This window comes from Eublepharis macularius, chromosome 11 (assembly GCF_028583425.1).
Source record: "Eublepharis macularius isolate TG4126 chromosome 11, MPM_Emac_v1.0, whole genome shotgun sequence".
Classification (NCBI taxonomy): Eukaryota; Metazoa; Chordata; class Lepidosauria; order Squamata; family Eublepharidae; genus Eublepharis; species Eublepharis macularius.
Window position 1 is genome coordinate 2,934,855 of NC_072800.1, and position 27,991 is coordinate 2,962,845.

General features: G+C 43.9%; 1 protein-coding gene across 2 annotated transcripts in view; it reads left to right on the top strand.

Annotated features, from left to right (window-relative positions):
• EPHA5 (EPH receptor A5) overlaps positions 1-27,991 on the top strand; it is a 294,365-nt gene that overhangs the window by 196,897 nt on the left and 69,477 nt on the right. The window contains exons 5-7 of one of the 2 annotated variants that reach the window (XM_054991243.1): positions 10,440-10,564; positions 16,680-16,839; positions 26,258-26,363. In XM_054991243.1, the coding sequence (XP_054847218.1) occupies positions 10,440-10,564; positions 16,680-16,839; positions 26,258-26,363 (391 nt within the window). The remainder of the gene's footprint in view (positions 1-10,439; positions 10,565-16,679; positions 16,840-26,257; positions 26,364-27,991) is intronic. The other variant, XM_054991244.1, reaches the window with a different exon arrangement.

Sequence of the window (27,991 nt, forward strand, 5' to 3'; positions counted from 1 at the left end):
ACCCCGGAGCTACAAGTTCTGGAAGCAAAGCAGGCAGGCAGATCTCTCTGTCTCTGTCCCTTCCCTTCCAACATTTAGTGCTCAGTTCTGCCTTAGTACAGGGCAGTTCTGTGTAATAGCGCTTTGCTGTGTGGGGTCCACAGAGAGACTGAAGGAGCAAGAACTCATGCACGTACAGACCTGCCGGCTAAGCAGGATGCAGGGGCTCTGCCTGTTGCTCCTCCACTGTGCTGCACATCTTCTGAGCATAGATGGGAATGACTCTGAGGCAGAGAAAAGCACATTCAGAAGGTGAGAGATTCAAAGGAGTTAGTCGTGTTAGTCTGTAATTGCAAAACAGAAGAGTCCAGATGCATCTGACAAAGAGAGCTGTGGTTCTCGAAAGCTTATGCTACAAATAAGCTGGTTAGTCTTAAAGGTGCTACTGGACTCTTCTATTCAGAGGGTGAGTGCCTCTGGAGGCCTGGAGCTGGGGGTGATAGCTGCTGCCCGCCAAGAGCCACTGACATGGCCCATTGGCTCTGGCAACGCATCAAGAATACTGTATGCACGTTTCCAGAGTGCCTAATGTCAGAGTTCAAATCAGTATAGAACTGCAGGTGCCACACTGTGCTGTCTGTGTATATTGCTAAGCCGTAAGAGAGACTGAGCTGGATCCAGCCAGCTTTTTTGCTCCGTCTCACCAAGTCCTTCTCCTTCCAACAGCCCTGGACTCACATGGCTTTTGTCCAGGCAGGTCCCATGACTTCCCACAGAGCCTTTCTCATTGTCCACGGGGACCCTCTTCAGTCTTGGTGTAGTGGTTAAGTGCGGCACGGCAGGTCTCTAATCTGGAGAGCTGGGTTTGATTCCCCACTCCTCTGCTTGAAGCCAGCTGGGTGACCCTGGGTCAGTCACAGCTCTCTCAGAGCTCTCTCAGCCCCACCCACCTCACAGGGTGATTGTTGTGAGGATAATAATGACATACTTTGTAAACCGCTCTGAGTAGGTATTAAGTTATCCTGAAGGGCGGTATATAAATCAAATGTTGTTGCTGTTGTTGTTGTTGTTTTACCATCAGAAAAGAGGGTTGAATCAAACCCACTGTATTTAAGCTCATTCATTCATTCGTTCATGTTATTTATAGTTCTCCTTTCTTCCTGAGATTCAAGACAGATTACGTCATGTAAATTAAGACAGTCCACAGGACGAGACACCCAATAAGCAATGCAATACGAGTGCAAAAACCTGAAGCCAAGCAGAAATCCGATACAAAGCTGAAACAAAGCACAAGTATTAACATGATATGTTAAACTATGAAGAAATTCCACAATAGGATAATGCATACGGCAACAGAGGGTCCATACCGTGCCTAGTACTGTAGTCCACAGTCCTTTCCCTTTATTAAAGCATCTTCCTGAATCATTCCTTTATGATATAATAAATAAAGCTGAAGACTGGGTGGGGGCAGATAAAAGGTAGGTTGGTTGGTGAGTGGAAAGGAGAAAAGGAAACAGGGAAACGGAAGAGGATATGGGCTCTGCCAGGAGAAGAGAGAAATTGCGTAGAGAAGGGGATACAGAGAAAAATGAAATGATCCCCTCCACAAGACTTTGAGGGTTCCTTGCCTGTCCAGTGTAATTTATGTTGGGTAGCCATGTTAGTAGTATATAGCCACCAAATAATACTGGAGTTTGGGGGTGCCTGAAAGACTGCCAAAATTTACTACAGCATAAGCTTTTCTGAGTCAGAGCTCACTTCGTCAGAGGTGTTGAAGTGAACATCAAGCCCAGCTTATAAAACAACAGAAAGGCAGGGGATATTACAAAGAGAAACTGGTTCAAAACGACATCCAATCCAAAGAGGAATCGGTTCACTCAGAGTGGAGACAGGCAAAACAAAAAACCTGGAGCAGGTTGGAAGGATATAGCAGATACAATAAGAAGCTACAGAAGTATAGCTGAAGTAGGTAACACATAGAAGTATATTCAAGATAGTAGCACCTGTTATCAGTTAGTAAACCCACAGCCTATTGAGTCCCCCCCAGGGGGCATAAATAGATATGAACTTGCACATGAATTCTAGTCCAGAAGTTTGGTGGTGGAGCCTCCCTTTGAAGTTGTTTTGTGAGAGGTAGATCAGCTGGCATCCAACTACCAGGGCATTTGGCCTGACGCTTTAGTAGCATCAGCATCTTCCACATAGGGGACCTGCCAGGACAACTCATTTGTCCAGTGTAGACAGTAGAAGGGCATTTGTTGGCACGTGAAGTGGGTGATGCCAGGTGGGTATAACTGGTGTTCTTCCACCAGACTGAACCCCCAAATTGCAAAACATTCCATTTGTTTTCCAAAACTTGACAGTAACTGTCATAATTTGCCAATAATTACATGTCGGTTCACATTTACCTGAGAGAATTCCTTACCCCAAACTCTTCTGAATTCCCTCAAAATTCTTCTCATGAGAAAACTTCCTATTTGAATTTAATTTTTGACCAAGCATTGGATCCAGCCAGCTTTTTCTCTCAGTGTCGCTCCCCAACCCTCCGTACTACAGCCCCTGCCCCACATGGCTTTTGGACAGGCAGGTCCCAGGATCCACCTCGTGCCATCTTTCTGGAGGCCAAAAAGGAGACACCCCCTTCCTTTTTCAATAGCAGACAAGCTGGTTGGATCCAACTCAAGATTCAGCAATAATTGCTAGCTTGTGTGAGGGGGTGCCTCCCCATGCCTTGCTGAATGTTTTTTTAGTTATTTAGGAACTTGTTGGGGTTATCTTAAACATTCCTCAAATGCTCCCCCTTGAGGAATCTTGAAATTTGCTTCACTGTTCACTTTTGAAATTTTTGTGCCAACTCTTAATGATGAGAAGTGTATTGAAGCTTCACTTAAAAAAATTAACAAGGATGTACCATTGTCTGTAAACAGTTAGGATAAAAGATGTTCCCTCATTTCCCGTTCTAGTTCCAGAGATGCTTATCCCGGCTTTTGGGAACTGCCTGGTGATTGAGTTTCCACGGTTCCCTTTTGTTCAGAGAATGTTGTCCTTGTAGAGCCAATGACCTTTACCATGCAGGTTTTATGGAAGTCCCCTTTTTCTGCCGATCGTATTGCATCAGATCTCATTTCAGGCTTTTAAGATGGAATGATTGCAGACTTTGTTCAACTGCTGAGGTTGGATTACATTTTCGTTTGTTAAAGAAAGCTAAAAGATGCATACCTTCTCTCTCCAGTAACTTACATGTATGGTAGCTACAGTTTTGTGCCAGAACCACAAAGATCGATTGAACACACTTAATTGGTCTTTATCTTGCCGTTACAATTTAACACTTCTTTTGAAGAAGATTCTAAAAGGATATAGTTACTGCCTTTCTAAAGTACTCTCGAGCTTGCAGTTACCCATTTCTCTTCTCTCTTTCCTCCTCCCAGCTGAACAGAGCATTCTGCATAGCCACTAATGAACATGTTAGAGATTTATGTCACTAGATACCAAAGTCTCTCCATAGTGCTAAACCCACAGAGGTTAAGAACACGGCAAAGTGGGGCACGTTTTAAAAATCACAGAGATGCAGTTTTAGTGGGAGAACTCCAGTGAGATTGTCCCTCCAGTGCTACTCCGTAAAAAATGGGGAAAAGATATATATTATGGCTAAGATTTAGGGCTTGGTTATTCCTTGCAGTGGCTAAGAGAGATGGCTACTCTTAGGTGCAATAAGCTTTGGAAGTTTTGCCTTTTTAACAGCTTTAATTGTGTATTGGCTTTAACTTGTTAATATGAAATGCGTGTCTGGGCAGCTTTTGTTGTTTTGTTAGCTACCTTGAGTCTGAGGAGATAAAGCAGGGTATAAATACATAAATAACTATCCAGTGAGAGTTTTGAAGTGTACCTCCACATCAGTGTTACCTCTTTAAAAAAATGTGCTGGGCTCCTGCATGGTCGTCCTCCTTCAATTTGATTCAAGAAGAGTTTTAATCATTAACACTTATTTCCCCTCCCCCCACCCACAGCAAAGACAAGCCAACATCTGTGTTAACTGGTCAGAGCTGGAACATGATATTGGTGACCTCATACTGAAATGACCAGGTGGCATGGTGGTATTGGAGGAGATCTGAATGCAAGATTGGGCCTGGATGATTGCACCCTTTATGCTAAGCACAAAATGTTTGTGGATAAGCAAGGTCAACAGTGCACTCAATGGCTGTGCCTTTCTAAGGATAAAAGGTCAAATTATGAATAATTTTGCCTTATGAATATGATAAATAGGTTAAACCTTCATATTTTGAACGGCTTTACAGATTGAGATTATCCAGGTGAGATGTACATATATGTCAAGATCAGGTCCAGTACAATAGACTATATTATAGTTAGTGGGGATCTACCACTCTTAGTGAAAAATCTAGAGGTATTACCCTACTTGGAAAGCAACCACTTTGTCTTGTTTTCTATGAATGATCCCTCCATGATGTCAAATCTATTTTAAGTCTCAGAACACTACACTCATCTCACCTACACAGCAAATGGGATGCCAAGCTAAATGGTTCTCGCAACTAGATTGATGGGTAAAGAAGGAGAATTTACAGTTGTGTTGGTCAGCTCTTATGAAAACAACTGTAGAGCAAGATCCGTTGAATGCTTATGAAAATCTGGTCCAGAGTTTGAAACCTCCTACTGATTTATGTGGCTGGTCCATATGCTAAGAAAGCAGTAAAACACTCAAAGCCATGAGATTGTATTGATGCCAGAAAGGCCTTAACCTCTGTTTATTAGACCTACAGCCGAAAAGGTCAGTCAAGTAGCACATCAAAATCTTCTTACGCAAAAGAAACTTATCCAAGCAGCTAATGAAAAAAACTCCACGCTTTCCTGGAGGATGATCTCAAAGGACTCATCTCTCATGGACTCATACATTTCCTCTGACATCTGGGAAGCGTGCTTTCAGAAGGTACATGAAGATCCCTCATACAATCCTCCTCCAAAAAATCTAGAGGACTTACCTACTTGGCCTCTGGTCTCTATAAGTGAAGTTGAATCACTTATAAACCAGCTCAGAAGAAGAAAAGTTCCAGGAGTAGATCACATTCCCCCTAAGCTCATAAAGAAGAGTATAGAGTGGTGGGCTCCACCTTTGGCATCACTTTTTATCTTTATTAATTCTTTTGGTCATATTCCCAACGATTAGGACTTGGCAATGATGACATCACTCCCAGAAGTGACATCACTTCCAGAAGTGATGCCACTTCCCGGAACCCAGCACAATGCATTATGACAAGATAAATGTTAGTAAGCTTGGAAAATTACACTATTATGAGAAAGGGGTTTTTTTCCTTTATGTATCCTCTACAAAAAGTGAAATCTTCCATTCCCTTTCCCAAACATTTCATTTCTTTGGAATCATATTTTAAAATATGCAAGAAGGAGGGGGCCTCTAAAAATTCAAAACCCATTTCACAAATCTAAATTCTAACAGATTCCCTCTGCCAGCATAGAAAAAAAATTCTAAAACTCTTTCTCAAAATTCCACAGAGTTTGAAATTCCTAATCTGATGAATATTGAACTTTCAAATTTTCAGGGAGGGCTTTTGCTTTACTGGAGCAATTCAAAATTAGATACTCAACTTTTGCTGCGTTTGATTTATACTTAGTTTAAAGTGGCTTTTTTTTTGTTGCCTGCCAACTCTATCTTGCCAGTGGCTAAGTTGTTGTGACATTGTGAAATGCTCATAAATATTCCAATGTCCCAGACAAACAATATTCATAAAAACTTCCTTAACAGCTATATGTCCACTGCAATTTCAGTGATGTTAATCAGCTGAGGGTAGGGAGAACTCAAAGCAGCACGCACATACACAGAAACCCCTGAATGAAATGGAAAGCAGAATGAACTCAAAGCAGCTAAGCCTCCTCTGCAAAGCCGACCCCAGCAGCTATGTTTGCTCTTTCTCTCTGTCTGTCTCATGAATGAATGAATGAACTCAAAACAGCTTACCCTCCTCTGCAGAGCCCTGCCGGGCCCCAGCTCTCTCTCTCTCTCTCTCTCTCTCTCACACACACACACACACACACACACAGAGGAATGGAAAAAAAGCAGAATGAACTCAAAGCAGCTAAGCGTCCTCTGCAGGGCCAAAGGAGGAAGGAATGACGTGGGCAGATTTTAGAGCTTCTGGAACTGCGTTCCGGAGCGTTCCTCCTCAGAAAAAGCCCTGGTTCCATTCTTTAAGAAGGGACAAAGAGAAGACCCAGCAAACTATATAGGTCAGTTAGGTTACTCAGATGTTATTGGCAAACTTTATGTTAGTCACTTCTCAGAAAAATTTAAAAGCTGTTTAGAGCAGGAAGATCAAATAGCAAAAGAGCAAGCTGGTTTTAGGGAAGGTAGAGCCACCACAGATCATTGTTTGATTCTACAACATCTAATTGAAAAATACTCAACAAAAAGTCCGGCTTTACTTTATGCTGCCTTCATAGATCTGACAGCAGCTTTTGATTGGATTTCTAGGAACAAATTGTGGGGGAAATTAGACAGGACTTCAGTTAATCGTAGGCCTTTATACCTAATCCATGCTCTGTATAATAATACCACCCTTAAAGTCAGATGTAATAGGAATGGGCATCTCTTAAATTTAATAAATACCACTAAGGGAGTTAAACAAGGCTGTGATATTTTATCTTTTATATCAATGACATAGTTAGCCATTTAAGTAATCCAGATTTCCAGATTATATGGGACTGTGTTAGGGCCACCCTCCTCATGCCTTGTACCTTTCGAAGGGGTGCAAACTAAATATTTGAGAGCTGCCTTTCAATTGTCCAGTTGTGTTTCAAATGCCAACTTAAGTCTATAGGTCCAGAGGAGTTAGCCGTGTTAGTCTGTAGTTGCAAAATAGTCAAGAGTCCAGAAGCACCTTTAAGACTATCCAACTTTATAGATGCATCTGAAGAAGAGAACTCTGGTTCTCGAAAGCTTATGCTACTATAAAGTTGGTTAGTCTTAAAGGTGCTACTGGACTCCTTACAACTTATGTCTGGAAACTGGTATGGTAAAAGTTCAATCTTTGGCTAAAGTTAAATTTGAACACTCGGGGTTTAACTCTCTTGCTCCTTAAAGATAGCTATGAGTCTGCGAGGCTAAAGGCAGTCAAAAATAAGTTACAGAATTTGGGTTTTTCTCTTCATTCCGTGTTGGAGCTGGAAAACGAACAGGAAAAACAAATCCTAAAACAAAGGATACTGGATATGGAATAGCAGATGGACTTAGAAAGGTCACTGACCTTATCTGTAGATGGCTCTAGATATATAGTTTTTCTAGCCGCTTATTTATCTCGACTGGAGATAACCCAGTCAGAGGAGGGCATTTTCACTGGCAGGAAATCAAGCCCTCCCCTCAGCAGTTCTAGAGGAGCATTACAAAAAGGTTTGGATAGAAGATAGGCTATGTCCCTGCAGTAGCAGGGAGATTAAATCTATAGAACATGTTTTATTACATTGCCCCTTTTACCATGTTACAAGTTTAACTTCCCTAAAATTAGAAGGTACCCTACAATATTTTGCAGGATATTGATTACATGTTCAGCACTTTCACACATACAGAAGCTCTAATCAGTTTGTACTATGGATACGGCCAGAAGTACATATTTCTCGTGGTGAAGAGCGCGGGACTCTAATCTGGAGAGCCGGGTTTGATTCCCCACTCCTCCACGAAGCCAGCTGGGTGACCTTGGGCTAGTCACAGTTCTCTGGAGCTCTCTCAGCCCCACCCACCTCACAGGGTGTTTTGTTGTGGGGATAATAATGACATACTTTGTAAACCGCTCTGAGTGGGCGTTAAGTTGTCCTGAAGGGCGGTATATAAATCGAATGTTATTATTATTATTATTAATCATTTATACCCCACCTTTCTCTTCAGTGGGCCCCCAAAGCAACTAACAGTCTTCTCCTCCCCTCCATGTTATCCTCACAACCACCCTGTGAGGTAAGCTAGGCTGAGTGCCTGGCCCAAGGTCACCCAGCAGGCTTCCATGGCATGGCGGGGATTCGAACCTGGTCTCCCAGATCCTGGTCCCACACTCTAACCACAATACCACAACTGGGCCAGCAATAGCTGGTCTTGGCTGAAAAGGCCATAGAGGGTGCTTCTGCCTGCTAGACCTGAACCCAACTCATTTTCCTCACAGCCACACATTTTAAACATTATCAGGACTCTGGAGCCCGGTTCTTCTCAGATCTGCAGGGGGGGGGGGAATCCTGCCTTCCTTTATGATGTTTTCCTGAGCCAAAATGCGTGAGCCCTTTTCTCTGAATCAGGCTCCATCTGATTTTTAATAATGACGTTCCCCACAGCTACTGGGTGGTTGTGGGGAAGGTGAACCTGGACCCACCTTGTTAAAAAGCATCATGTCCAGTATGACCCTGAGACGTGCCAGTGGGAAATTCACGGATCCGGAATAGCAGAACCTTGAAGAGGGACCAAGGAGCTACAGATTAATATATGCTCTGTTAAAATAGCTACACTAGTCAATATGATCTGTGTTGGGGCCCAGATGTGAGATAAATCTGAGAACGGCAAGAAAGTCCAGCTTGTTGCAGAAGTGATGGTGTAATTCAAAGACAGTTCAACAAATAGTCATATGAGAAATATATCATCACTATTTTTTTACATTCTTGGTTATGATTAAAAGTAGTAAGGATGCATTTATATAGTTTTGAGAAGCTACACAAGTATACATATCTTTGTATGGTGTTTAGTTACAAGATAGGCAAGAATATGAGCCTCTCAGGCAGTTCAGTTGGCTATTGTTAGAAGATCGTTTTGAAAACCTATAAATATGGATGTTCAAATTAATTGGCAGCTTTATCTTAGAAGGGGTGCCTTGCTTCATGAAACCCACTTACTTTGGAGTAAGATAAAATACTTAGGACTCATGTAATGACTCTCCTTTAATTAGCTATGTGGAATTAATAGGCAGCATCATATTCTTTTCAGTGAGTTAATCTTAAATAGTTATGTTTTAATAAAAAGATAAAATTTGGAAGCAATAGTATTACTCGTGTGCCCCAAAACAAAGCCCCCCAAAGCTGTTCGGGTCTATCTGCTGAATAAATGGCCTGATACGCAGGAACACTAACAAGCTGCTGAGGGCTTCTTAGTACCTGCCAGATCTGAATCAGACCTGGCCGAAGTCATCCTGAGCAAAGGGCCGGCAGGCACCTCCATGCGTCAGGGTTTTTTTGTCTCACCCTTCCTCTAGGGCGATCAGGGGTCTCCCCCATCTTTACAATCCCCCAGCAAGGGAGGGGAGGCTGAGAGATTGCTGCCACGGTCACCCAGAGAGCGGCATGGCTCACTCAACTGAATGCCCAGCTTCCCAGTCCTCGTTCAGCACTCCAATCACTAGATCACAACAGCTCTTTATTCTTCATTTGACCATCTACACAAGGCTTGAAGTGTTATCCATGTACGAAAATCATTTTCTGAGAACATGGGAAGATGCTTTGTTTCCATCATGCCCCCCCCCTTTAGCCCAAACTCCTTAAAACTGGAGTTGCCACCTTTTCACTGTTAGGACACTGAGCCCTTCAGTTGTTTGGAGGCAGAATTGCCTTGGATGCAGGCCAGCTCCTGCCTGCGGGGAAATGCCCATTTAAACAACGAGGCTTGGCTGCCCGGCCAGGAGTTCCCAGCCGGCAAGGCAAGCCACACCCACTGTTTAAATGGACATTTCCACCGCTCCAAGCAATGGGGAAATTTCCATTTAAATAGCGAGTGGGGCTTGGCTGGCTGGCCGGGAATTCCTGGCCGGGCAGCCAGGCCCCACTTTTTAAATGATCAGCTGCTTCTCGAGGATCTGCATGACAAGCAGCTGATCCAGGGGTTTAAATGCCCCTTTCTGTGCTGCTTCGCAGTGGCACAGAAACGGGCATTTAAACCCCCACCGGCTTGGATCAGTTGCTTGTCGGGGAGATCCCTGACAAGCAGCTGATCGAGGGGGCGTTAAATGTCCCTTTCCATGCCGCTTTGCAGTGACGCCCAAACAGGCATTTAAACTCCCATCGGCTTGGATCAGCTGCTTGTCTGGGATCTCCCCAACAAGCAGCTGATCCACTGGTTTAAATGCCCTTTTCCATGCCGCTGTGAAGTGGCACAGAAAGGGGCATTTAAACCCCATGAACCGGTTTGTGAACTGGGGCAAGTTCGTGAAAGTTCGTGGTTTGTGAAACGCCATGAACCACAAACTGCACGGGTCATTTTTTTCCCGGGTCGTGCCCACCTCTAGTCTCTACCAGGCAAAAAGATGGCAGTTCTACCCATAAGTCTCACTGCTTTACCATGTGGCAATACTAAGTTCCTCCCAGCATAGGGCTGTTCCTTGTTTGACAAGCTGCAGTACTAAACAGTGCTAGGAGGGGATTAAACAAACTTTTGTGCTGACTTTGTTTTGATTTCTTCTCCTGTTTTACAGCCCCATCTCCAATCACAAATGTGAAAAAAGGGAAAGTTGGCAAAAACAGCATCTCGCTGTCGTGGCAGGAGCCAGATCGACCCAACGGCATCATCCTGGAGTACGAAATCAAATACTTTGAAAAGGTGCGCTTGTCCCTTTCCAAGGCCATCCTGCCTACCTTGGAGTGCTGCAACCTTTTGTTCACTGGGAATGACAAACTCTGTGAAAGGGCAAGGTGAACTTGCGTGCATAAATCAGTGTCAAACTGATTATGCTGGAAGTGATTAGGAAGTCTTGAATTGTGTGTGTGGTTCCTTGCATTAGCACAGCCCATCTGTTGAATAAATATATCAAAGGTCCCTGCCAGTTTTGCCTCCCAATGTATTATATTACAATTAAGACAATTGCCTAGGACTAAAGAGGTGAGTGGGAACTGGCGCCCCTGTTGCTTCAGGTGAATGTCATGCTGTCTCCCTCCTTTTATTCTAATAATTTTTGGCATGTATATAGTGCACTCAAGTTCTTGCAGAGTTTCAAACCCATCATCTTCTAATCTTCATAACCACCCTGTAATTATCCCCATATTACAGATTGGAATGCTGAGGCTGAGAGCGTGCTTGCTTAAAGCCACCTGGTGAGTTCACACCAGAGGTGAGATTCACATCAGGGATTTCCTCTGTCTCGTAGGTACTGTGCTGCAGTTATAGGTTAATGCTTGTGCTTTGAACTGGGCTGCCTAGACATGGATTTAGTTATGAAACCACAAGGATTTGATCCAGCACAGAGGGCAATTCTGCACCATGCACATATATTAATTATCATGCCAGTGAAGACTGCAGCCATGTAATTCGAAGTCTGAATTTTCATTGCTTGTCATAAATGCTTATATTAGAAGTTAGACACTTTGCTGACAAGTTCTGAGTTATCTTCTAGTGTAAAGTGAGATGTTGTATGTGTATCACGTACATTGTTTCCTGTAGTCACTGGCACGAATTCCAGCTCTGAAGGAACTAACCCCGACCCCAGCGGAGGCATTTTTCAGGCAATAAGCCCAGGAACACCCCTGAACCTTAGGGAGGACGGAAAATGGGGTCTCTATGATTGCCTGGCCAAGCTGTGAAAAGATTTTCCATCGTGCACAGCCAGTGGCTTATATAGAGGCATTACCCCAAAAGCCTTAGTATGAAGCATATTAGTATTATGCAGGATGTGTTTCACAGAGAGACTTTGAAGATCAACATTTTTGTGCAAGACCTTGAAACGCCCTCATGAGGGCACTTCCTTCGTTCAGTCAGGGTTGCCACGGGTGTCTGTCTCAGGCTAAAAACAGACTTCAGTTCAAACCAGACATGTCCTGTCACACTGCTGACCTGTTCGCCTTACCTGAAAACCACTCCATTGCTCCTTTTAGCTGCGAGGGGGAAAGAGGGCCTTCTGGCTTCCCCTACACTGTCATTTTTGCTAGCAGAAGCAGCGCAGGAGGGAAGCCAAAAGCCCCTCCGCTCTCCCTACAGCCCTGGAGACAAATGGAGCAACATTAAGAGAAGCAGTACAGTTCTTCAGAATCTCATTTTGTGTTTCTGTGGTTCAGATATGCAAATCCACTGACACTGTCAGACCAGTATCTGAAACTATGATTTGCATCTGGGGATTAACGTTAGTCTTAATTGTGTTTGGCATGACATACAAATACAGACATTCACCGAAACAGTCGTCCACTGACGTTACACTGCTGCAGGCCCGAACTCCCGAGCTCAGGTGATCCGCTGGCCTCAGCCTTCCGTGCTCAGGCTGGGATTACAGGCGCGCACCACCGTGCCCGTTCGAGCCCATTCTTGCTCCTTTCCTGACACTGCCTGCACCATAATGCAAGCCAGGATAACTCCTGGGTCCCTTTAGGAGAGAGAGGAAACAAAACCTGCATTTGAAAGGCAAGTTAGGATTTCAGTACTTGTCTCTGAGGTGAATCCTGGTTTCACAGCCAACCGTTGCTAGATTAGACCATGCATTTGCATTAGGTCTGAACCGAACTATTGTAAGCCAGTGGAGAACTTTCCATGAAAACTGACCTTTTTAAAGGATTTGCTAATGATGCTTGAACTTGAACAACCAATCATTGCACAAGGTGGAGGGATATTGTCATCAAACATTATTGCATATTGTTTCCAAAATTATTGACGTTTAAACAGTAATTGTGTGTGCGTGTGTTAGTGTCCAACTTACGGTGACCTTATGAATTAATGACCTCCGGAACATGCTATCATTAACAGCCTTGCAAACCAGGGTGGATTTGATTTAAATCAAATTGATTTAAATAATTATTTAAATCACAAGTCACTAAGACTAGATTTCAATCATGGTTTTCTACATAAAGACTCCTCCCACTTAGCTTCTTGTGCAGATCTATTCTACTCCCAACCACCTTCTATCCATTGAATTTTTTGAAACTTAGCACTTAAAAGGTAAAGGGTTGATACTGTGTACATAGATTTGCAAAGGCACAATGGGATTAAGGTCTTTTTCTCAACTTTCTCAACCTTTTTGCTGTGAAGAAGAGACACGTGATCTCTACGGACACAAATTCACAGTTTTGAGAACTGTAAAACCAAGCATCTGTGATAATATCTTCTAGACAGAAAAACTGCCCAATAATCTTACAGAAACCTCTGGAAGAGCATGACATTGTGCATGGATTAATGGAATTCATCTATCAAAAAATTTAAACAGTGCATGAATATACAGTCTCATGCTACATAATTAAAAACTAATCCTTATTTCATGATGATAACCTGTGGACTATAATGTATCTTAAATAGAAAACTATCTTTAGATAGATTTTTCCTCAAAAAACATTTTATTAAAAAAATCCGATTTAAATTAAAAAAAATCTGATTTAAATATTAAAAAATCCGATTTATTTTTTATTTTTTTAAAAAAATCATTGATTTTTATCCACCTTGTTGCAAACTGGAGGCTGTGGCTTCCTTTATTGAGCCAAGTCATTTTGGGTCTTCCTCTTTTCCTGCTGCCTTCCACTTTTCCTAGCATTATTGTATTTTTTAGTGATTCTTATCTTCTCATGATGTGACGTACGATAGCCTTAGTCTTATCATTTTAGTTTCTAGGGAGAATTCAGACTGGATTTGATCTAGAACCCACTTATTCATCTTTTTGGCCATCCATGTATCCACAAAGCTCTCCTCCAGCACCACATTTCAAATGAATCAATTTTCTTCCTGCCAGATTTCTTCATTGTCCAACTCTCACATCCATGTATAGTAATGGGGAATATCATAGTGTGGATTATCTTGATTTGGTCCCCAGTGTGAGATTTTTATCATTAAGGATCTTTCCTAGTTTCTTCATGGTTGCCCTTCCAAGTTTCAGTCTCCTGATTTTTTGGTTGCAGATCCCATTTGGTTGATGATTGAGCCACGAAATAGAATAGAAACTCTTCAACAATTCTTTCATTGTCAACCTTAAAATTGTATAATTCCTCAGGAGTCATTACTTTTTTTTTCTTTTGATGTTCAGCTGTAATCTTGCTTTGGCACTTTCTCCCTTAACCTTCACCAGTTGTCATTTCAAGTCTTCACTATGTTCAGCCATTAATGGGGTGACATCTGCATCTCTCAAGTTGTTAATGTTCCTTCCACCAATTTTCACCCCACCTTCATTTAAATCCAGTCCAGCTTTCCTTATGATATGCTCTGCATATAGGTAGGGGGATAATATATATCCTTGTCTGACACCTTTGTCATTTGGAAACCATTCAGCTTTCCCAATTTCCTTCCTAACAGTAGCCTCTTATCTGGAGTACAGGTTGTGAATCAAAACTGTCAGATGTTGTGGCATCCCCATATCTTTTAATACTATCCATAGATTTTTCATGATCCACACAGTCAAAAGCTTTGCTGGAATCTGTAAAGCAGGCTGATTTTCTTCTGAAATTCTCTGGGGTGCTCCATTAACCATTGTATTGCAATATGATCTCCAGTGCCTCTTCCTTTTCTCAATCCAGCTTGAACACCTGGCATTTCTTGTTCTCTATATAGTGAGAGTCTTTGTTGTAGGATCTTGAGCATCACTTTGCTTGCAAGGGACATTAATGTGATGGTTGCTGCAATCTTTGGCATCTCCTTTTTTTAGAATTGGAATGTAGATTTTGCTTTTCCAGTCTGTGAGCCGTTGTTTTGTTTTCCAAATTTGTTGACATATTTTTGCTAAGATTTTGATGGACTCAGTTTCTGTACTTGGAATAGCTCTACTGATATCCCATCTATTCCAGGCACTTTGTTTCTCCCAGTTGCTTTGAGTACAGCTTTCACTTCTAAGATTTCAGGTTCTTTATCAAAAGATTCTTATTTGAAGGAATCTGTCTTCCTTTCAGCTATTCTTCGATATATTGTTTCCATCTTTTCTTTTTTTTCCTGATTGGATTCTTTATTTCCATGTTGATCTTCAAGCTTCCTGTCTCTGGTTTTGGCCCACAGTTCTTCCAGTCCCCAGCCAATTAATCTTAGTAATGGAAATCTGTTCTTTATATGGTCTTAAAGTTCTTCAGAAATGTTAAGATTATATTTCAGCACTGTGATTCTTTTAGCATTTCTTGTCAGCTTTATTCTAATTTTCGATACTAACAATTGGTGATCTGTACCACAAGGAGCTCCTGGTCTTGTTTCGGTAGAGAAACGAGAGCTTCTCAGTGTTCTGTTTCTGATTACATAATTTATTTGACTCCTGTATTGGAAGTGAAATACTAATGATTGTACTGACAGTGTAATAATGTATCAGTTTACAAAGGGTCACCAATACCCAACCAGTATCCCAAACGGTTAAAGTAAATACAAGTTTTTATTAATAAAAATAGATTTTTCTGTTCATTTAATGCAAGACCATCAAATGAACATAAAAATGGATCCATATTAATAAAACGGTCATGTAACATCCCTGCCTGCCTTCCAGTTTAATTTCCAGCAGCATCAGAAGTTTCATACTGAGGAAATTCAGTTTGAATGTTACAGGAATCTTCTCAGACTGTTCCCGGGTCTCCCAGTATTTCTGAGCGAGCTCTGTTTTTGTGGAGATTGGGATGGCTGTTTTTCATGGCCTTTTTGGCAGTGGGCCCCAGCAAGCGCGTCTTAAAGTTCTCTGCCACCTGTTATTGAGGCCTAGGTTTAAAAATAGTATAGAAACTAATTGTTGGGGTTTCTGCCTGGGAAAAGTTTTGCCCTTTTCTGATATGCTCCTGCATACATTGTGATTTGGATGCTGTGCTCTTCCACGTGAAATAGCTTTGACTGGGAGGAGGAGAAAAGGACTTGCAGGCGGCCACTCATCCAAACAAACGTCTGGTTGAAAAGTGGTGTCAGCATTTGGGTCCCTAGAAGGTGCCCTGAGCAGTTAGTGAATGGAGACAGTGACTGCGGAAAGGGTGCAGTGGAGGGTGAGATGCCAAAGTATTTTTGAAGGCATTTATTTTGAATGTGCTTTTTATTGCACAAACCTGTATGGTTGTCCTGGGATCCCTGAATCATGGCCTTACAGAAGTGTATAGCTGTGAGACTTTAGAGAAGAATTTTCCCCCGAGTCCACAGTCTGTGCAGACATCAGGAAAAATGAGAACAAATAAAAACATCCGAAGTGTGAGCGAATCGTGGAATACTCACTGGATTTCCCATAGATCAGGTGCCATTCTGATGAAGGACCACTAAGATCCAATGGCAACTTGCACCCATTTCATGACACACACACACACACCCACACACCCACACACACACACACACACACACACACCCCGTGTCAGTGGCTTACTCCCTCTCTGGTGCAGACTTCTTAGCGTTAACCATTATGGTGTCTGCATCAAAGTTAATTAATACATACAGCTAGCTCTCAATTAGTATTGTAAGCAGGGATAATCATAACATCCAGTTGGAACAGATTTCACAGTCAAATCTTGGTTTTCCTTGCTGGACCATACATCCATTGTTTGAAACTGGTTTGCAAACCATGGCTGATGTTGACCATCACTAGCCTCTGTGCAGATACTCATCACTACATTGTGGTGAATGCTAAGAAAGAAAGGGAGAAGGGAAAGCAAACTTGTAGCCTCCACCCAAACTTCTATGCATGTTTAAGAGATGGGAGCGTTATGCCGGCACCTGACCATCAGTCATTCTGCTACAAAGGTTTTGTGCTAGCTATTTATATTTCTGCCTGTTTCTGTGTTTCTGCCTGTGTGGGCGTGTGCCAAAAAAGGACCAGGAGACCAGCTATACCATCATCAAATCCAAGGAAAGCACCATCACTGCAGAAGGCTTGAAACCTGCATCAGCATACGTCTTCCAGATTCGAGCCCGCACTGCAGCAGGATACGGTGGCTTCAGCCGAAGGTTTGAGTTTGAAACCAGCCCAATGTGTAAGTCTTCTTAATTACTGCCTGCCCCTAGTTCTGTAATGGTTGCTCTAAAAGAGTCGGCAGATCAATATCTTTGCAGAGGATTTGTCAGCCTCCCTCATTCTCTGCCCTGAGCCTTTCTTGACCTGCTGTGTTCAGACTTAGGAGTATTTAGTGTGGCTCGGCAAGATGACTGTCCTTCCCTAACTTTGCTTCCCATTCAGCTTTTTGAGAGAGAAAACGTAAGGAGGTGTTTAAACTTAGAGCATCAAACAGGATTATTATGAGGAACTTTCCACCCACTTCCTTTATAGGGTTGAATTGTTGCCATTTCCCCCACCAATCTTTTTAAAATGGCTTGGTTCTTTATTGTCAGAAGTAGTCTGTGGAATCTTATTAAGCTGCTGCCTGGTCTGAGGAAACGCCAAGCACTGCCCTAGGTAGAGCTCTGCCAGCACTTACACAGTGAGGAACCAAACTTTGGGCCTCCTGTATATTTTGTGGCAGCAGATCAGGGCTTGCTATCAAGTATTCGTTCAACAAGCAACCACAGCCCGTCGTGGTGATGGCAGGGCTGCCGACGCTGGAAAAACACAAAACTGGCAAGGAGGCACCCCCACTCGAGTGTTGCACCCACCCGCTCAAGAGGGGGCAGAGTTCAGTTGGGTCAAAGGGCTGAGCCCACAGGCTCCGGGGCAGAGCTCTGGCCTCCAAGGGGGTAGCAAAAGGGCCAGGGAGAAGGGAAAACGCTGATTCACCAAGGGGGGGCATGACACTCTGTCTCTTGCTGGGGAACCACAAATAGGCACAGAATGTAGAGAAGCTGGGATTAAAGTGAACGTTAACACCAGCTGGAATCCTAGTGCTGGAACTCTTGGCCCTTAAAAGGCAGTAGACAGATTAAAAAGGTCCATAGTATGAATGAAACCTCATGTGGCAACCAGAGAGAACACAGGAGAATAGCCATTGCAGTAGAAGACTGCATGGTTGGCAAGCCTAAACAATGATATAAAGGCTATATGTGTCATTCATCAGAGACAGGAGAATTTAGGAGTAGGAATGGTACAGACATGGCGAGTTATTTGAGGGGTCTAGTCTGAGGCATCTTTGAAAGGCAGGGCTGCCAAGCCCCCAGTGGGGTGGAGAATCCCCCACCCTGAGCGGTCATTGCCTGCTGCCACTCCAAGCAGTGGTGCAGGTTCAGGGGATAAAACAAGCACCACCTTTGTAAGCATGGCGATGTCACTACCAGAGAAAACCTGGAAGTGATGGCAGGTACGTCTGGGAATTGCCAGAAACTCTATGTTTTTAATGTATGGTTTTATGATTCCTAAAGCTACCTGCTGCCACGTCTGGGGGAAACCCAGGACATCACCACGCGTGCAACACTGCTGTCCCCCGTGTCCCCACCCCCAACCCTCCCACCAGCTCATCTGGGCAACCCAGTTCAAAGGATTGCTGAATGGCTTCTTTCTAATTCTGCAGTCTGCAAAAGTGCTTGCTTCTAAAGGATTGATGTGTTTGTTGGTCTGTAACAGGCTTAGCAGGACTTCCTCCCAAAGATTCCCAGGAGTTACTAATCCGAGGGATTAAATTTTGCCCGGGTGCAAAGACTTCTTCAGTGATTCCTAGGCCTCCCAAAACTAGAATCCCCTGGGGAAAGGAAGCATTGCCTGTTTTAGGTGTTCAGTGTGTATCTGCCCTGAATCTCTATATCAAGAACACTTTTTCTCAGAGCATTTCATACTGTTCAGAAAGAGTCACCTTTCATACTACCATTGGTGACCTTTAAAAATGTTACTTGACTGGGAGAGAGGAGACTGTGGGTCTTCAGCTGGATCAAGGTAGAAAGCTGACTTGTTAGTTTTGGCACCTCTGTTAATGGATAGTAGAGTGGAACGGATGGGAAAAGACTAATGAGCTTGTTGGGTTTTACTGACAAAAGTTTGACCGGAGTTCTTCCAAGGCTGTGTTTTTGGAATGCCTGCACTAAAAAGAAGTAAAAGAAGAAGAAAAATCTTGCTAATATGGTTATTTTTGGAGGTTTGTATTTTTGCCTCTGTCACTTCTCTGTTGTCCAACAATGTGCAATATAACAAAGATGAAATAAACCCTTTTCAAAAACAGCCCAGTACGTGGCACTGTTACCAGCAGCCTGCCGTTTTCCGTTCTTGTCAGAAGGTGCAGACTGGAGGCATAATAGAACCCCAGCAGGGTAAGAGAAGAGAAATTAAAGAATTGGCTCCTCCGTATGTTGGGGAGGGAACTACAACTCAGCTGTAGAGCTGGAGGCAACGGATGCTCTATGGAATCTCGGTATGGATGGGCACACGGGTGCTGAGAACCCCACCTTTTCTTGAGCAGTGCTTTCTGGCCCCTGTTGTTCCTTTTTTATTTGCTTCTTGATCGTCTGCCTTTCTCACTGAGACTGAAGGTTGATTAAAGATTCAGTGAGCCCAGGAGGGCATTAAAGACTAGTATTTCTGTAACTGCATCTTCATAAAGTAGATACTTTGGAAAGGAAGGGGAATTTTAAAAGTGGCTTGTGACAGCTAGAGCTGGATCCTGGGTGTCCATTCGGCTGGCAGAAGTGTTTTCTTCCAACAGAAGATGCCTTCCCCTGAAATCAGAGCAAGCCTCCTCCACTAGCAGCTCAAATCTGCAAAGTCCAGCCCATGGCAAAAAAAAGAAGAGAAAAACCCTCTGAGCAACCAACAAGGTTCTTATGGAAACATGAGCAGGTTTTTGTACCCCCTCCCATGTGCAGATTTTGTTGTTGTTGCCTCTCTCAGTAGGTTTAACCCTTTTCAGCAGGGGGCACAAATCAGATCTGATCAGGAGATGCTGAAGTGCCCCACCCATACCTTCTGGCATGTTCACCTGTTACCTACTGTTACCAGGGAGCCGGCTGCAGAAGTGGTCTGCCAAGGCATGCAGGATCGATTCAATGCCACAGCTACTCACCAGGGCCCTTCTAGCTTCTGCTCAGGAGTGCCCCAAACCCCTGCTGCTTCTGTCAGTTGTGGCAATTGAAGGGCACATGGTCCACCAATAGGGTTGGCAGCTTTGGGCAGGGTGGAGCCCTTGAGAGGGTGACGTTTGGGGAGGGGTGGGACCTCAGCATGATGTAAGGTAGGGTTGCCAGGTCTCCCAGGCTTGGAACTAAGCGATGGGAGAGTGTCCCAAGAAGACTTGTCTCTCGCACGCACGTAGCGCACAGTTGCCCCAGAACACTTCCTCGTTGCACCGGGAATGATTTTATCCCTGGCACAATGCAGGAGCAAGGGATCTCCCGTGTGGCCGATTTTATAAAAGCAGTCCCTAATCTAGTATTCGGGGCCAATTTTTATCAAATTGGCCCCATTCGTAACCCCTTGCTTCCGCGTCACACTGGGGATGACGTCATTCCCAGCATGATGAGGAAGTGCTTCGGAGCTCGCAGGAGCATGCTGTGGGGCTTCCATGCCTGTTTCCCACACCTTTCCCCCCACTGGCCAGGTGAGAGGTGGCGGGGTGGGCAGAGGCTGGGAGCAGGGGATCCCCTGCCCCAACTGAGGGGATGAAATCCCTAGTATAATGCCATAGAGTCCACTCTCCAAAGTAGTCATTTTCTCCAAGGGAACTGACCCCTGTAATCTAGAGATCAGTTGGAATTCTGGGAGGTCTCCAGGGCCCACCTGGAAGTTGGCAACCCTAGCCACCAATGATCTACACACACACACCCCAATAAAGGGCTATCTAGAACATCTTTCCCATAGGACCACTCTCCACTCCCCCTGGACTTTCTGAGACACAGTTATTTTTAGAGGCGTAACTATTATCCAGGAGGATCAGAGCCTGAGAGTGTGGGATTGGGGCTGAGGCAGAGCTGGCTCCCAGTGGGCCAGGCCAAGTGCTGCTCCCATCTCCTGTCCCTTTGGTTTGCTGGCACAGCGGCATCTTCACAGGTAGATGTTGCTGCTCTTTTGCCACTTGGGCGGAAGAGGCTGCCTTCCCCTGCTCTAGCACAACTCACCTCCTGACATCACTGCTGTGTACATTTCTCTGCCCCTCGAATCATTGGCTGCCATCACTGCAGGCAAGGAAATGTAAGATCACTTGAGCTGGGTGTTACAAAAGTGGGGTGTGGGGGGAACCATGGTGGTAGCCCAGCCTTCTTTGTGGCAGGGCAGGGTGGCTCCTGGGCAACCTGCCGACCAGGGCCCATAACAGGCTAGGTCCCATAGGTCTCATTCCCCCAAGAACAATCAAGGCAAGGAGGCAGTTGACAGCTACTTTCCTGCTGTGTGGCCCACAACTCCATCAGTCCCCCAAAGAGTGCCTTGCTGCTGCTTTTAAAGCCCACTTCAACTAGCAGCATGGCCTAGATGCCCGTGGCGCCGTCTTCTCCCAGCTGCGGCTGACCTCTGCCAGCCCTGCTCAGACCCTCAGCCAAAAGCTGCCCCTCCTGAGGCATGCTCTGCCCCCCGAGAGCCGGCTTCTCAATGCTGCCTGGACACCTTTTGGGCCACCTAACACACCAGCGCCTTTCAGCGCCCTGCAGGCTGCAGTCCTCCTGACCCCATGTGGGTGTCATCCTCCAGCCACCTGACTGTGCCACAGTGTCCTCTGCCCCAGTAGCCTTTTTAAAACTACAAGGTTAGAACCAAAGGTCTTACCTCTGTGGCTTCATTGTGTAAAGCACAGTCATATCAAGAAACATCATTGTCATGTCTGTGTGCAGCCGTGCCATGATTGTTTGGTTGTTCTGTCACTGATGCCACAGTATGTTGAATGTTTAATGCTAACCTGAGGTATTCTCTCCTTAGCCATGTTCTTTCCATATTATAACTGTTATTTCTCCAGATCCTCTAGCCAGGAGGGGCTTCTCATGTTATCTCACAGAACTATGTATCTCCTAGCTAGAGACGACCTTGGAGACTCCAGACGCCTGCTTTTGCTGCTTTGCCCAGATGCTGGGAACCTATGATTGTGTACTCACTGTTTGGCCATAACTGTAAAGGGTTCTCACAGGACCCATGTAATCCTGCGCGCCAAAACCTTAACAGTTGCTGGAGCGTGGGAAACTCAAGTATAATATAAACTTTTTGTTTTGCCTTCTCACTTCTGCCAAGCTCTGTGATGGAGTTCAGACCTGAACTGTAAAGCTCCTAATAAAAGCTTTTCTGCTGCAATCAATGCGTGTTCCCTGGAGAGGGGCTGAGGGATCTACCTGCCAGGAACTGATATTCATCATGGGAGCTCATATTAATCTAAATCTGTGGAGTCCCGTATTTGACGGCTACACATTTCTCCATCTAATAATCCAATAGATTCTAAAAGGAGAAGTTTCACCCACCACTAAAATACGTGTGTGTGTGGTGTATACCAGTTTCAATTTGCATGAATGACATATTTATTATATTTTCATTCTATCGAGGAAAGGTTTCGTAATGGAAAAAATTCCCTTTATTTCCCTGTTGAATAGAAACTCATTCTCCATATTTATCTTCTGCATTTAAATTCATCAGCCTTTGATTATTGTTTGCCTTATGCTCTCATCAGCCACTTTTTTTTTTTACAAAAGCTGCCACTTTTCCAATTTTCAGTGCTTCTTACATTTTTAAAAATGAAATAGATTTTAAAGGAATCATTATATATGGGCAGACACGGCCATGGAGTCAGTGAGCAAGCTAATATAGAGAAAAGAGCTTAGTGATGCAAACATTAATGTAATAAAAATTATCTATTTAATGTATCTCATATTGCATTAAGCATTAATCATGTCCTATAAGTAGAAACAAAACCTTATTATGCTGCTAAATAAATCTCTATTATGAGTTCTGGATGCAGTAGAAAAACTTCTCATTTAGAGTAGTTCAGTAAGCATGTTTCAAGGTATTTAAAAATAACCTGCTGGCATTTCAGCACAATTGGCCTGTTGTCATCCTGACCTTGAACTTTTGAGCAAAAGTATCCTTAATAATAATGTTTAAAAGCCTGGCATGGAGCTCATGAAAATGCTCTGGCCAGAAGTTTGATTCGAAGGCCGTTCTTCAGACATGTTTCCAAGTACATTTTAGTTATTAATTAGCTTTAGCTAATCTGCAGGCTACAGAAATCAGTTCCCCTGGAGAAAATGGCTGTTTTGGAGGGTGGACCCTATGGCATTATATCCTGCTGAGGTCCCTCCCTTCCCTAAATCCTGCCCTCCCCAAGGCTGCATTCCCAAATCTCCAGGAATTTCCCAACCCAGACTTGGCACCCCTACATATTAGAGTCCGCAAAGAGTTCTAAGGGATCCAGTGGGCACCCCATCATGGGCAGACCTTTGTACACTTGTTTCTAAATATATTTTTGAACTGCATTGCACCCTGGTGGGTATAACTATATCAGAAATAAATGCTGATAAGTCTGTGGTGTGTGGTTTCAAGTGTAACATAGATGTCCAGTTATTATGAAATGATAACTATTGGTGACTGTTTAGCCAAGCACTGTTCAAGAGCACCTTAAAGACCAAGAAAAAAATTCAGGGGGTGATCTTTCCTAAGTACTGACCCGGTGAGCTTTGACTCACAAATGCTCATCCCTTGGGAAATGTCATTGGTCCCTAAGGTGCTCCAGGGCTCCAATTTTGTTCTACTACCTCAGACTAAGAGCAGAACCACAAGTGACAAAAGGCACAGACTGGACACTTGTCAGCTTCCCTCAAGTTTTGATGGGAAAAGTAGGCATCCTGGTCTCACACCTTGGCTTTCCAACTGCTGCCCAATGGACTTTTCAACTGTCACTTGTCCAACATTCCGCCAAGCTGCCTGCATTTCCCATCAAAACTTGAGGGAAGCTGACAAGGGTCCAACCTGTGTCAGGCATCACTTGTAGTTCCGCTCTAACACAGCTATGAACTTGAAATTAACATGAAATTGATTCTGTAAATCTGATGAGAAAACACTGTTGTGGTGACTGTTGTGGTTCATCGGGTCCACCCTCTGCACTCGTGAGGTAGCCGCCATGTCAGCAGCTGCCCACGACTCCATTCTGGGGTTTGATTCCCCCCTCCTCCGCTTAAAGCCAGCTGGGTGACCTTCTAGGAGCTCTCTCAGCCCCACCCACCTCACAGGGTGATTATTGTTATGGGGATAATAATAAGATACTTTGTAAATCGCTCTGAGTGGGTATTAAGTTGTTCTGAAGGGTGGTATATTAATCAAATGTTATTATTATTGTTGTTGTTCCTCAAGAATATCTATGTGGCAGTTGCACTAAGCAGCGAAATGGGTGTCTGTACAAGGAAAAGGCCAAGGGATGACAGAGACTGACTTGGACTAATGCTGCTGTGAGCGGGAGTGAGCTAAGGGAGATAGGAAAAGATGCCACAAAGAGATTCAAAATCCTTCGTCGCCTGCTTTCCCCTGAGTGTGTCTCAAGGGCTTTTATTGGGATTTCTTCTTTATCTTTCTCTTGAGGAGGCACCAGAGCGCAAGGAGCATGAAGTCCTCAGTCTAGTTCTGGTGATATCCTGGCTTCCCAGAGCCCACATAGCAACAGAGGCTTGAAGTGAGGCTCAAATAGCACACATCTTAATCTTTCCAGGGAAACCCCTGTGTAGTGTAGGCCCCACTGAACATCACATCTTGGGTTGCAGCCTCTGCTCATTTTTACCCAGGCAAAACGCCTCCGTTCTCCTTTCCCACTCCCGCAGCTTCTGGCCACAGACAACCATCTTGTCTGTGGCCAGAAGCTGCGGGAGTGGAGAAGGAGAACGGAAGCCATTTTTCTTCAAAAGCAGAAGTTGTAAATAGCCGTAGACCAGGCAATGGGGTAGAGAGGGCGAGAGCAGCTTTGAGCAACAGCACCAAACTAATAATAATTCATAAAGATTTATAAGGTGTCTTCCTGGGCAAGACATTGAAAGTCTTGCCCAGGAAGCCAGGGGGAATACGTGTGAGCATTTTCACCACTGTGCCCCCAGCCCTGGTGTTAGAACTCTACATTTGTGACTTGGAGCAATATTAAGAGGAGAGGCAAATCCTAAATGAATAAGATCAATGTTATCGGTTGCATGAGAAGGAGGAGACAGGCAAGAACAAGAGGCAAATCTAAAATGCAGTTAAAACCAGCCAGCAAATAACCAAGCAAGCAAATCCAGTGTAGTCTGGTGGCTTGAGTGTTGGGCTAGCATCTGGGAGATCCAGGTTTGAATCCATCTTTGCCATGGAAGCTTGTTGGGAGGGGATATAATGGGCAGTTTCAAGTTCCACTTTCTAGGAACCTCAGCCAATCACATTCAAATGGTAGACTAGAATCTTGAAAAGAAAAAAAACCAGGATGAATTTGGCAGTTTAACTGCCAGCCAACTGACAGAGTTGGGGGGTGCTGGATTTGTGTGGGAGAAGGTGGCTGGTTAGGCAAGCAGCCAGTTCGAGGCTTTAAGTATTTTGAAGGTAGGAAGGGTTTGGGCACTGTTCCTGTCAAAAACGGTTATCCTGTTACAAGTTAGCAGTTAAGAGCCTTTGTGTGCCATGTTGCAAGTTGGAATTAGCCGAAGAAGAAACCTGCTTCCGCTTTCTCAGGCCCCAGCTCTCCAACGGCTTCGTTGCTGTAATACCGAGAGAAAAGGACAACAGAAACAGCCAGGGCTTTTTTTCAGGGGGAACGCGGGGGGACGGAGTCCCGGAACCTCTTGAAAATGGTCACATGGCCGCTGGCCCCGCCCCCTGATCTCCAGGCAGAGGGGAGTTGAGATTGCCCTCCGCGCCACCAAGCGGCGCGTAGGGCAACCTCAACTCCCCTCTGTCTGGAGATCAGGGGGCGGGGCCACCAGCCATGTGACCATTTTCTCCAAGGGCAACCCACTGAGTTCCACCACCTCTTTCCCCAGAAAAACAGCCCCGGAAACAACCAAACCACACATACCACTGAACTAAACCTGTTTCTTCATTACTTTCATGTGCTTCCTTCAAGACTCTAATCTCTCATCGCAGACCAAGCGAACGCCAAGCATCACTTTCATTGAGGACTAGTTGACTAAGTAGTTCCAAAAGCTTGTATTATAAAAATTAAAGTATATCAAAAAGAAAAGAAAATGTAGGGTATGAAATTCACGTCCCTCGTTTCTACGTCTGGAAACAGGGTGTCATCACTGGAGGGGGGGCATTTAAGGAGAGAAAATCTGAAGAAGAAAAGGGATTTCATTATGTGGAGTAACATTTTGGGGGTGGGGCAGTGGTGAGTCCATGAACTCTTGCAACAGATGGAATGCCATTTGTACAAAATCTTCTTGATGGATTAGGATAGAAATTTCCTAAAAGCTTAACGTTGCGTCTTTCCCTTTTCTTTCTTAAACGGTTTCTTTTCGAGGAGTGAGCTGCCGTTCCATTCTAGCAGACTTGAACTAAAGGCCCCTGCGAGACAGAATGGCAATTTTCACCTTAATCTCCCTTTTTGTTTCTGCTCTCAGCAGTAGCTGCATCCAGCGACCAGAGCCAGATTCCTATAATTGCCGTGTCTGTTACAGTGGGAGTGATTCTCTTGGCCGTGGTTATTGGTTTCCTTCTTAGTGGCAGGTAAGAAGGGGAAGCTGTGTATCCAATACTGTTGTGCTCTCGCCCTCTCTTCCTCATTGCCACCTGTAACTTTGATCTGGCCAACTGCCTTAGAAGCACGTTTCTTTACAGTCTCGGAAACATGGAAGCACTTCCATCTGTTAACATGGTGGAAAAGCTCATCGAACAAAGGGGGCGCCCAAACCTTTGCTCCGTGGGGATGTTGCTCTCCATACGCCAGGCAATTCTCGTGAGTTGTCTTTCCCACAGTCTGGTGCTTCTGAGTGGCTTCTGTGTTTTGCACCACCACACTGCATGTTCTCATGACCAGGCTGTTGGCGGTGGGGGAGTGCACCATCTCGAAACAAGAAATAGTTTTATAGTTATAGTTGAATTAAATTAGTTTTTCCATTTTAGAAAAAGGTTATTATTACTCAGATTTTTAAATTTTGTCCGCCTTTTAAATTTTGCAATTGGTGATTTTTCCCCCCCCTCCTATTGAATTCATCAAATGAGGTTGGTGTGTTAGGCTCAGCAGAGAGTGACAAAAATTGTTGTTATGCCTTACTAGAAAAGAGCATACGTTGTTTAAATAAATGATTGTGTTTAATTTTGGTACAGTAATTGGCCAAGTATCTATCCAAAAGAATTTCCTTTGTATCTTAAACTGGATTTTTTTTCTTTAAGGAGGTTCAGCCAGCAGTTTCATTTTTCTTTGTTTTTTAAGGTTATTGAAAGTCAATCAGTCAAAATTGTATGTTGTATGTCCATCCGTCCATCCCTCCACCCACCACCCCCATGATCATATCTGGGTTGTCTCAAATCTTGGCAGATTACTAATATGGCTTGATTTAACTTCCTACTACAGGCAGCTAGTAAATTAAAATATCATCTGACTTAGATGCAAGAATAGAATAAAAATACGCAAGTGAGCAAATTGCCACCCTCTATTTTTTCAGTTATACTTCTAATTTTAATCCTGTTTTTTCTGATATCAGCTGTTTGAAGCACTTCCTCTTCTAATCTCCTTCCTTTTATAGCTCACATAGCATTGGACATTCTTAAATTAGGTTTTCAATTATCCATTTTTTTGATCAGTGGAGAAAGTTTAAAGGCTGCGGAGACACACCATCTGGACTGGTTTCAGTCGCAGCCATTGCCTTTCTCTTCTCAGTATTATTTTACATCTGTCCAGATATAACCGTAGCAAATTAATTTGCCTTCTCAAATGATCAGCCACCGTAAGAATCCACATTATGACTCATCCTATCCCTCCTTGTAAAGGAAGTATCAAAAAGCTTTGTGCATTGACTGTCTAATCTGGCCTTCATTCCTGTACTTCTCCATTTTTAATGCGCCCTCAGTAGGGAAAATGCTTAATGAATTAGCATGCATTGGGGGTGCCCCAAGGTCACCAGTGTCTTTGAAAGTTGGCAGATATGATGAGATATGTCTAACTTTCAGTGTGGCCCGATCAGTGAATACTTAAATCCAGAGATTGGAGTGATGGACAGTCAAGAATGATCTCCCTACAAACATGAGAAAAGCCCCAGGTTTGCCAAAAACCTTAAAACTGAAAAAAAAAATACATTTGGGATGTTAACCCCCCTCCAAATTATAAAAGGAATACCTGTTGCTGTAAGTAACGG